At 46.2% G+C, this 12,384-nt stretch overlaps 1 protein-coding gene across 1 annotated transcript; it reads left to right on the plus strand.

Annotated features, from left to right (window-relative positions):
* On the plus strand, positions 203-2,035 carry LOC109718551 (zinc finger protein CONSTANS-LIKE 16). The gene is made up of 2 exons (XM_020244874.1): positions 203-1,271; positions 1,365-2,035. The coding sequence occupies exons 1-2, from the start codon at positions 285-287 to the stop codon at positions 1,653-1,655; spliced, it is 1,278 nt and encodes a 425-aa protein (XP_020100463.1). The 5' UTR covers positions 203-284; the 3' UTR covers positions 1,656-2,035.

A 12,384-nucleotide genomic window follows, 5' to 3' on the forward strand; every position in this document is an offset into this window, starting at 1 on the left:
ACCCCTCGACCAATCGGATTCCACCCCAGCGGATACCATTTTCCTTCCAACCAATTAGCTTCGAGATAGCCACTCCCGCGGGCCCCACTCCCGCTCTCCCACGGAGCCACGTCAACAAAAGCGTATGGTGGGCCCCCCAGCCCACAGCCTCCCCCTATTATTGCCTCCCGTACTTAAATTTGTTGCCCAATATAAACAGCATATCAACACCGCCCCTCCACTGTTTACTTTCCTTTCCGCTGGTAATTAATTACTGGCTTAAAAATTGCGATTTTGAGATAATTATGAATACCAAGGAAAAGCAGCGCGCTGCGTCGGCCGCCGTCGGCGCGAGGACTGCCCGGGCGTGCGACGGCTGCCTGCGGCGGCGGGCGCGGTGGTTCTGCGCTGCCGACGATGCCTTTCTGTGCCAGGCGTGTGACGCGTCCGTCCACTCGGCGAATCCCCTCGCCAGCCGCCACCACCGCCTCCGCCTCAAGACGGCCACCTCCTCCTCCTCCTTGGCTGCTGATGCCGCTACGCCGCCTCCAGCTCGCACCGCCCTTGATGCCGGTGAGCCGCCAACATGGCTCCACGGATTCAAGCGGAAGGCGCGAACGCCGCGCGGTAAGCCGATGTCGGCCATAAAAGAGGAGACGACAGTTGTGCCGGACCTCGAGGCTGAGGAGAAGGCCGAGGAGGCGGAGGAGCAGCTGCTGTACCAGGTCCCGATTTTTGACCCCCTGCTGGCAGAATTCTGCTCCCCGTCGCCGCTGCTGCCGACTCCTCTCGAGGATGCAAAGCCGGCGGCACAGCCGATCGACCCGTTCGAATCAGCATCGGCAGCCGCGGCGGCTTCCTCGGACGGGCTCCCAGGGTTCCGTGAAGTTTCGGATTTAGATGTCGCAGAATTCGCAGCGGACATGGAGAGCCTCCTCGGCGGCGGCCTTGAGGAAGACTCGTTCTCGCTGCACGAGCTAGGGCTGATGGACTCGGAGGTGAAGGAGGAGGAGGCCGATGTGGACGCGGCGGCGGCGGCCGGGGAGACTGAGATTTGCAGGGAGCCGATGGATGTTAAGTTCGACTGCAGCGCGGAGGAGGAGGCAGCAAAGGCGACGGCGGTGGTGTCGTCTGTGTCTGAGGGAGAGGTGACGGTGGTCGCAAAGAAGAAGATGATACTCACGTTGGATTACGAAGCCGTTATGGCGGAGTGGTCTTGCAAGGGTTGCTCGCCGTGGACTGGCGGTGAGCGGCCGCAGCTCGGCACCGATGACTGCTGGCCCGAATTCGCGGTAATCTCGAAACCCACAAAAATCAACGAGGACACAATTATTACATACTTATTGTCTTTCTATAAATATGCTTGTTGTTTTTGGTGATTGTAGGGGATGTGGGGAGGAGACGGAAAAGGGGCGGCGCAGCACCGAGATCCAGCAGCTGCAGCAGCGGCAGCGGCAGTCGGTGGAGGGAGGGAGGCGAGGGTGACGAGGTACCGAGAGAAGCGTCGGACGCGGCTGTTCGCGAAGAAGATACGGTACGAGGTGCGCAAGCTGAACGCAGAGAAGCGGCCACGGATGAAGGGTCGCTTCGTCAAGCGTGCGGCTTTTCCTGCCATAGCGGCAGCAGTCACCGCTGCAGTGCCGGCGATCCCGCGGGGGCCACCATTTCCTTTTTGACGGGGCTCGATCGAACGGACTCGATCACGCGTGCATGTAAATGCATGCGTGCTTCTTGTCATAGTAAATAACCCTCTTTTTCCTTTCTTTTTTTTTTTTGTTTTGTGAATTAGAAGGATAATTATAGGACTAGCATAGGTAAACCAAATAATTTTTTTCCTTTTCTTTTTTAATATTTCTGCTCATCACTCGCCGACATGCATGTAATAGATCAAGACATTGCTTGATTACTAGCAAGCTACTTTTTTTTTTCCTTTGTTTTTTTTTTTTTTTCGGTGCTGGGGGAATATAGTCCAGCTAGTTCTAATGAAGCGCTAGGGTTTTTGTGCAATAAGCTGAACATTGATGCTGAATTTAGCTTTTACATTTGTATTCTTCTTTGGATACTAGCTATTATTATCGATTTAAGCTAACTAGTTCTTGTATCTTTGTAGCGTATCACTGATCTTCTCCATGAAATTAATGTGAACACTGTGCATGTTACAGCTTCTCACATGCTAGCTATAATCTGGTGAATGCTGTTTCTACAGGGAAATTAAGTAGCCAAATTTGATTAGCGAAATATGAATTGCTAGAGTGAGATATGTCGGAGTCTATTGTTTATTTTGTGATTTAAAATTTTAATTTGGGTATGGGCCTCTTCAGCGAATGGGCGTTCTATTGGAATTGTTAAGCACTCCAGTTCCTATACATTGTTAAGTTTAGTTCTAATAAATGGAATACAAAGGACAAGTGATAGCTCCTTATGTATTCATGCATTATCTCTTAGTCACTTGATTAAGAGAATGACATGTACCGCTATTCACATGCACATGCGCACGGCATGAGCCAAGTCGGGCTGCGCATGGTCCTGCTTAACGGTTTCGGTTCACCTACAGTACTTTTATTTTTATATTTTCTTCTTCTCTATAATGATCTTTGCTTACCCGGTAAATATCTTATTTATCATCCTAGCTAACTATTCGAGACTCTCTAGATAATGAACCGGTATTACTCAATTTGAGATTAGCTTTAATGGCCATCTCACCTTTTTCTCTAAGTGTATATACATACGTGTGTATATATATATATATATATATATATATATATGTGTATATATATATACATATATATATATATATATATATATATATATGTATATATATANTGTATATATATATACATATATATATATATGTATATATGTATATATATATATATATATATGTATATATGTATATATATATGTATATATTTATGTGTATATATATATATGTTTTTTTCTCGAGAGATTGGTAGCACGCTACCCGCTTCGTTTTTTTCATTAAGAAATAAACTTAGCTGGAAATGTGAATCAACTAGGATTCGAACTTGGGTCTCGGATACCAACCATATATATATATGTATGTAGAGTCCGACTGGGATACTATTGATAACACGAAATATTTGGTGCTATCAAGTTTTCTGCTGTTAGATTTACCTCTTTATCATTTTCATCCGTTCGATTATACTATTCAACTAACCACACACTCAACCCTAGGAGCCCCACATCATCATAACAGCACATCTTTTAATCCAAGGGCAGAAATTTAATAGCACCAAGTTATTGGTGCTATTAACAGTATTCCAGCCTAGTTCTATGTATATGTTTATGTTTATGTATATGTATATGTATGTATATGTATATGTATGTATATGTATGTATATGTATATGTATGTATATGTATATGTATGTATATGTATATGTATATGTATATGTATATGTATATATATGTATGTATGTATATGTATGTATATATATATATATATAGAATCCGGCTACGGTGCTTGTAAAATTACCAACTACTTGGTACTTGTAAGTTTTTTACCGTTAGATCTACGTCTTTGATCATTTTCAACCGTTAGATTATACTATTCAACTAACTACTCATTCAACCCTAGGGGGCCCACATCATTCTCACCGTACATCCCTTAATCCAAGGGCCAAAAACTTACAAGTACCAATGACTTGGTACTTTTAAAAGCATAGGAGCTCATAAGGGTTCCTTGAACCTCTTCCAAGAAATTGCTGCTAGGTCGGTGTTGGGATTATCCTGGATGCCCAACCACCAACTATAGGCCTCGCCGTCCAAATGGTGAGTGGCGAGCCAAACTTAGTCTCTCTCCTCCACGAAGGTGTCGTGGAGTAACTTCTCCATGTGCATTAACCACTTCTCAACGATCCAGTGGTCGGCTTTCTCTCCATCAAAGATCCTGAGATTGCACCTCCTAAACTTATTCGGGTGATCCATGAGCTGCTGCCGCTCCGCTCCCTCAACCTTCAAGGGGAAAAACCGCCGCCGCCACAGGCACCTGAGCTAGTGGTGCCGCACATGCCTCCTCCTGAGGTACTACCACAGGTGCCATCCGCGAAGTGTCGAGTGCAGAGGATGACCCCCTGGGTGCAACCACCTCTACCGGCGCGGGTGGTACAGGGACCTGAGCCTTCTTGGCAGCCGCCTGCTTCAGTAGAAGGTCCTCTAGGCGCTGCTTCCGTGCCTCCTGCTGGCGCGCCGCATCTGCCTGATGCCGAGCCGCCGCCGCCTGCTGCGTCACCAAGTCAGTGAGGGCCGCAAGCCGGTTCCTCAACTCACGAACCTCGCCGGATCCGGAGGTAGCGGAAGTCTCCGCTTCCTCAAAAGTTGCCGCGTCGTCCGCTCCAACAGACTTAGAAGCGTGCAGTCGGCATCATCACATCAACATCATAAAAGCGCAAGTTAATAGAACCCACGCTATCGCAACCCCACTCAAATACCGATGCCAAAATCATGCGAAAGTGAGGAAGTGTACCATACTACTAACTCCTGATGTTACGTTGTCGGCCGCCAACGTAAACCTCCGCGAAGTTAGAAGCCATACACTTCAATCGAACTCCAACTTTTTGGAGTTATCAAAGAAACCCAATCATGACACTTTCGCTTACAAATCAAATAGACCTCGTCTCTCACGAGTCTAGTTCCTATAGTCCAACCGGCCTAAGATTTACTAGGTCCACTAAGACTCAACCCTTGGCTTTGATACCAAATTAATCTGTTACGCCCCGGGATCGGCAGAGGCCTTTCCAGTAGCGCGTCCAGACCCGCCATATGTCTACACATATAAGACGTCTACACAAAAGCGAAAGTGTAAAACAAGAGATAATCAACAACTAGGGATATCAGAGCAAGTATATAGCTAGGTTCTAATGACAAGTAGAGTCAAAAGGGAACTAAATCACTAAAACATAAGGTAAAATATTACATCACAAATCTCAAGATACAAAAGTAGGGTAGTCTCTATAACAAGGTACAAAACTCTCACAATCTCTCCAAAAGAAAACAAAAGAGAGGTGGACCACCTATTGTCAAATCCCTCGATAGCTAGCTCGAGGCGAAACCTTTCCCGTGATCCCGATCCTCTCCCGGAGCGGAAGGCTCTGAAAGAAAACATAAAACAGGGGGCGTGAGAATTATAATTTATAGTTCCCAGTGGGCAATAACTGACCTACACCAAATATACCACTAGGCCCAAAACATAAACAGATATGAATAACAGAAATTAACTGCGGTAAATGAGGCATATAATAAATGCTACTCTACTATGTCATAAGTATTCAGAATGTCAATATGGAGTACATATACTCTACATGATCCATTATGCTAATATTTAAACAAATATGCTATGATGGAACAAGTCATACTATGTAGTATACTATATGTCCCAAAATCCAATACATATCTAGTATGCACTATCATGGCAACTAAGGGTACCACAAATCCCACTGTCAACTGAATCCAACTACGATATACTATCAAGTAGTGATTGTCATATCTCGGTTCAATGTCATTGTTTATCATGTTCTAGGATCTACATAATTGTAGTCCAACTTGTGCCGCCTAAGTGTCGGTGGCAGCTCCAGCATCCCCACTCTAGGAATGAATCTATCCCTCCCGACCCCGTAGGTTTCTCGATACTACAAAAGCGAGCATAAGTCGCATAGGCCAACTCCGAAGTGTCGGCTTGTAGGGAGCGACCCTCACAAGCATGTGCGAATGAGCACAAATGGCAAGCAAGCGTAATCAATGTCTCAGTAGTCCAGTCGTCATGTCTCCAACATGGTAATAGCCACTCAACAGTCATCATGTCTCTAACATGGAAATGCAACTCAACAGTCATGTCTCTAACATGAAAATGCAACTCAACAGTCATCATGTCTCTAACATGGAAATGCAACTCAACAGTCATCATGTCTCTAACATGAAGATGCAACTCAACAGTCATCATGTCTCTAATATGAAAATGCAACTCAACAGTTATCATGTCTCTAACATGGAAATGCAACTCAATAGTTATCATGTCTCTAACATGGAGATACTTACTAGCAACCCCAAGGGTCTAGTCTATGCCTCAAGTGAAGATTTACTGAGTTCACTATGTCCAACGCCTCTTTATGGCATTCTCTCACTATGTCCAAAATCAATCTAAGCCTAATGCCGCTTTATGATATAGCTTATTAAATCCATCTCTAGTCCAAGCCTAATGCCGCTTTATGACACTAGCTTACTATTTACATACACCCTAGCCTATGTCTCTTAATTACAATATGTCCAACGATGCCAAGCATGCGTTCTAAGTCCAAGAGTGTAATCTAAATGTCATATACACTATATGCAACATGATCTCAATCAAAGGTAAGAATGCTAACCAGACGCGAGGTTCCAAACCTGAACCATTCTCTACTATATAGCGGTCCAATGTACTTTATATATAATGTGCACATATTAAGCATTCTAAAATTCTCAAATATTCTATCTAGTAAGAATATGCATGCATTTTCGTTTAACAACACTTAATTAAGCACAAATGAGGGTTTCTCATTGTGTGGCTAGGTCAAACCCACCGAACCGTCGCGTAGGGTCTCGATTCGCCGAACAAAGTTGTCCACGAGTCTTCTAGCACCCAAAAGGTAACAAAAGAAGAGACAAATGGACGTTACGAACAATTATAAGATCAAACATTAAGCAACTCAAGAAAATGACAAAATCTCACCTAAGTGTAGAAAATCCCTCTCAAGCTCCAAATGGAAGCTAGAACCCTTCCAATCCAACCTAGAGGAGGGTTCTAATCCCAGAGATTGAGCTCCAAAAGCCCTAGATCCAAAAAGCCCCAAATAAACCCTAGATTTCTCATTCTAGGGTTTTATCTCCCAAAAACCAACAAAACTAGGTCTAGAGGGGAGAAATGAGCAACCAACCTCTTTAGAAGCTCCAATCCAAGCTCCAAGAGTGAAGATATCCTCTCTAGCAAGCTCCAAGTCCAAGTCCTCAAGCACCAACAAGATGGGAAGAGAGGGGGAGGAAGATGCTCCAAGTCCTCCAAGCTAGATCTTCTTCTTCTCCTCCTTCTTCTAGATCTTCTTCTTCTCATCCTTCTTCTTCTCCTTCTAGAGAGTGAGAGAGAGAGAGAGAAGTGAGGGAGAAAGAGGGTGGAATGGCCATTTAGGCCCTCTAATGAAACAAAATCTAGAAAAGCCCCTCAACTTCCAACCATTGCATCAGCCTGGACTGGGCAGTTTTCGCCCAGAGGGACCGGTCTCTCCTAGCTGGGACCGGTCTCTCGGGACCCTCCCGCAAAAATAGCTCTCGAGAACCGGTCTTTCCCCGCATGGGACCAGTCTCTCCCCACAAAGACGCGCTCGGGGACCAGTCTTATCAGCCAGGGACCGGTTGCCTCGCGCTACAGTCGCAACCTCAGCCCGGGGGGACCGGTCTCTCCCACCAGTGACCGGTCCCCGAGAGTAAAAACTCTCAGGACTTGTCCAGAAACTCAGAATTCGAACTTTTTGGTCGGAATACAATCTACAACCCTCCACCAAGTGTGGAAAAGCTCAGGACACCAACAAAACACTCGAACCTCGCAATTTGCACAGGTCCAGTGTGTTACATCAATCCCAACACTCAATCTCTTGGCTAACCCGTAGGTTTTGCCCAAAGCAACTCACCAACTCAAATTCCTAATATCGGGAAGACTCCTACAACCCGACGGGACCGTCCTCTGGGAAAAACACCAACCTAGTGATGACTACTCCGGAACTCATCGTTCGAAGTGGAGCTACCACCCTCAAGCCCCAAGACTTATAGGAGAGTATGATCCAATCCTTAACTATAAGGATGCCAAGTTCAATCCAATTCTTAACTCTAAGGATGCAATGCTCAATCCATTCCCTAACTATAAGGATGCCTCAACTATGAGGATGTCATAATCACATATGCCATAATGTCAAATATCTCATTTTCTTGCATTCTTTTAGCTCTCATTAGTGCTACATACACTAAATATTCTTTATACTCATTCTCATATATTCTTGACTCATTAATGCCACACACTATGTGTTGAACTCTAGCATTCAATATACTCATTAATGGAACAACTCAACATCCTTCCGAAGGTATACGAGTACCGACAACTCAGGTCAACTAATATATATGCACAAGAACTAATAATAGGTCACAAGGACGTCACGTCATACATCGGTATAATCCAGAACTAATCGTCAGCCACTACCCGACAATCCTACCCCTCAGGGTATACCGACCGTATAAGTCATCAAGTAGTACAACCGACCAAGTAGGTCATGATAACAATGCAGTAAGCTGACCGAATAGGTCACAAGTACGAGATACAATGACCGACCAACTAGGTCACAATACCAGATGCAATGTACTGACCGACCAGACCATAAATCTCACAGATAGTAACAAAACCGCTCTGCTTCTAAAAATGATACAGGATATACAAAACAGCTAAGTAGAGCAACAAGGAAACATGGTATAGGTGCTAAGCTCAACATAGAATATATGCATGCAGAGTAATAATGGGAGAACAAGGGTAAGGAGATATCACCGAGCGTGCACCATTGTACCGACTTCGGATCGAAGTACCCACCTGTACAAATACGGTGCTGGCCTTCCGACTGCAGAGGAAGTAACAACCGGACTTACGAAGGGTCCAACGAGTTAGAATCTAACCCACGAACACAACACACTAACTCACAAACCCCCCAATAAACTTACGGGAATCGGTTTTCCAAACCGATTGCCGAACTCGCAGGAAGTCCCGAAAATCACACCGGGACTCCGCCTGGACCCACGAACTGCCCCGGAACTCACCGACTCGAGATACGAGTCACCCGCTACCACTAAACAACATTATATAAGGGACTTGGCAGCAAACACACCGCCTCACATCGAAACGATTATCGTTAGATAATCGTTCCGATCCGGGTTCCCGGAAGTGTCCAATTCGACACCGGAACCTATCGTAGCTCACCCGTCATTTCCGAACCCTCGAAATGACATGAGCGACCAGCCAACAAGGCTCAGCGACATAACAATTTATCACGAGGCACCGTGGAAAGAATTCTGAACCGAAAACGCATTCCGTCGACGGATTTCGCCGAAAAACGCACCGAAAATCAACATTTGATTTTCGGAAAGTCTTCGGGCCTTGGACAACCAGTCCAGAGATTACCCGCTGTCCACAAACGCTGCCAACAGCAGCCACAATTTAACTAATTGCATAAAAACCCTCCCGATTGCATAAAATCATATTATTTCATGTGATTTTTGGGATTTTACGGCCCGACAGCGCAAACCGAGGATCGTTCAGCCAAACCGAGACACCCTATGACAGGGCTTGGCATGCCGGAGGCCGTGCTCACACTTCGGAGCACTGCCGGCCACTGTGGCAAGCGTACAGGCGACGCGAACTTCAGCAAAACAGCACGCACAGTAATTAAATCGCGTCTATCACGCAAACCGGGTCATCGCTAACCCCAACGGAGGTAAGCACAATGTTCAGCACGAAGCAGGGATCATCGTGCTCACTTTCAAAATTATCGGGGTGTCTTCAAATCACCGAAAAGGCGACCGAAAACCCCAAACAGTGTTCAGGAAGCTATTAAAAGCTTACCAGGACTAGTGGAGCCCGAGATTGACCGACGGCGGCCGGACGGCGGGCCCTCCGGCAGGTGGAGGTCGCGGCTGGTCGGAGAGTGGTCGGGCATGTGCTGGCCGGTGGCGGGAGGCGGCAGGTAGCGCGGCAGCCAAGCACGAGCCCGCACAGCTCAGCTCGGGTTCAAGGAGTCCATGGCGGCCAAGCCGCGGTCAAAAGAGCACAGGGGTGACGGCGGCAAGTCGCCTGAGGCCGAGGAAGGGCGGCAAGCCCGACGGTGGGCGGCGGTGCCCCACGAAGACAGTACGGCCCCAAGCTCGGCTCGCACAAGTTCTGGGCGGTCGCAGGGAGCACGAGCAGCGGCCGGCTGTCATAGGGACAGCGGGTTAGGTGCGCGGGAGGTCGCCGGTGGCCCTGGAGGGCAGGGCTGCCTACCACGAAGCAGCAGCAACTCGCGGCCACGAGCTAACCCTAGCTTGGCCCGAGTTGCTGCAGGTGGCCGCAAACGGCCCAGGCGGCACCGACAGCGTGCGCGGGCGGTGGGGGCCGGTGAGGATGACGCTGGAGAGGGGACTCTACCAGGAAATGAGGGCTCGACGCCAAAGTGTGATTCCCTGTGGTTGTTGGCCCCGGTGGTGGAGAGAGGAGATGAGAAGGAAGTGCAGCAGGTTTTCCGGCGGCCGGGGTGTGCGCACGGATAGGGTAGGGATGGGCTGTGACGGCTAGGGTTATATAGCTGGGTGCACTAGGGTGGAATCAATCTAGGGTTTCCTGCATGGAAACCCTAGGTGCACTTTATATACTAAGTGCAGAATGCAGAAAAGTCCCCCCCTAGGCTGATTGTTTTCAGCTAAGTCTTTGCCAGTACGTGTATTTTGCACACAATCCCCTCGACGTTCGAAATCACGCAAAACGACGCATAAAATATTAGGTTTTTCGCAATCTTTCCGTTTTGCCAATTTTGACCCTTCAGCGAACAATTCGCGATTCCCGAAGATCCGTCCGTCAGATTTTCGATCGGATTGCTCCAACGCATTCAGCAAGACTAGGGCATCGAATCTAGCACTTCGTTTCGCTTGGTTTGGTTGGAGATTCGTGACGAAACCCAACCTCTCTCCAACTAGTAAAATCACACACAAATACATAAATTATATGTATCTCCAGTTTCCTCAAAAACTGTCACGCCCTGGACTGCAGTGGAAGCTCCCAGTAACGTGCACAGACCCGCCGTGTGCACCACAACCTCAAGTGTACACAAGGCGTCTACAATCAACATAGCAAAAGTACCACATTCTAACCAGGTAATCAGAGCAAAACTTAACAGTTTATAAGCTTATACAATATGAAACCTTACTACAACATAAAAGTAAAGTACAAGGTGCATTTTACAAAGTTTCAATATAACATTGAACTAGAATAGAGAAGCTGGTATGCTTTTATCTATTTAACGTCGAGGAGGCTCTAGCTATCCGCTGATCCCTTGCCAGAAACCCTAGCCTTTCCCGCTGTGGAAGGCTCTGCACAAAATTGTAAACAAATGGGCGTGAGAACTATTAAATAATAGTTCCCAGTGGCTAAGCCGCCGAGAGTGGCGAAATACACCACTAGGTCAACTGAGGCCTGAGTAAACAGCAGTAAGTAAACAAAGTAAATGCAACTAGTAAGTGAAGTAAACCGGTTATACATGCCTCTCAACAAGATATGTTTAATAACATGTTCTATGTACTAGTTCCTCAGGACAAGTTCCACAATCATGCTAATTAACAGTTTAACTAGCTATATGTCAGACTGTATGCAAAATATCATTATTATCATTGAACTAGCTGATGACATCATGTAGCTAGTTTCCTACACTAGCAAGAGTGTAAATATACTATCACTATACTACTAACTAACTAGGATGTCAACCTCTTAGTATGTTCATTACTAGGTTTATTCGACTAATGACATAAAGTATCTTTACTTTTATGTCCCTCAAAGGTTAAGTAACTTACCATAACCCAATTAACAAGAGACTTACATAAGGTAAAGTCCCAGCTGCGCCGTGCCTAATGGCCCGGTGGAAGTTAACACTACCCACAGCAATCCACTTCGGCACTCAAGTTCGTACATAAGCGAGCAATCTGTCCCAAGGCCAACTCCGGAGTGCCGGCTTGTGGGGCGCGACCCTCACAAGCATGTGTGTCACGCCCCGAGCCCGATCCTTTTGGCCGGTTCGAGAGCGTTGAACAGACGCCGGACGGATAGAACCTCCCCTGTCCGCCCAAGGCTCAACAACAAGTATCAATAGAGTAACAATTTGCATAAGCGGAAGCATACACAATGGCTTGCACGAGGGCAAGCAATAGCCAAAGTGAAAGAATTAATAATTCAACATACAAGTAATATGACTAAATTTAAATCACATACATGCATCCAACTATAATCAATTTCTTTCACATTTTTGCATCATTTCTTTTTACATCTCATTTCTCCCAAAATATAACTTTTGACATTTAAAATAAATATCCTTTACATCATTCATTTAAATATGTTCATAATACTAAAATCATCAAATACAAAAGATGATAGTAAAGGGAATGCAACTACAAAATATGAAACCATCTCGGGAGGTCTCTAACTATGGCGCGATGCCCTTACCGCGATCATCAGCCGGCTCACTCGGTCCCGACTCTGTGGAAATAGGGATGTGAGAACTACAACAAAATTTTCAGTGGGTTCGGCAACAAACCACGCCGACTATCCAACTAGGTCTAATCAGGCTTAATGGAATAGAAGA

The sequence above is a fragment of the Ananas comosus genome, linkage group 1 (assembly GCF_001540865.1).
Source record: "Ananas comosus cultivar F153 linkage group 1, ASM154086v1, whole genome shotgun sequence".
Lineage (NCBI taxonomy): Eukaryota > Viridiplantae > Streptophyta > Magnoliopsida > Poales > Bromeliaceae > Ananas > Ananas comosus.

Bases quoted from the DNA above. Each gene is read 5' to 3' on its own strand.
- LOC109718551 (XM_020244874.1), top strand. From the start codon at position 285: ATGAATACCAAGGAAAAGCAGCGCGCTGCGTCGGCCGCCGTCGGCGCG. The intron at 1,272-1,364 runs GTAATCTCGAAA...TGGTGATTGTAG, and splicing joins ACTGCTGGCCCGAATTCGCG to GGGATGTGGGGAGGAGACGG.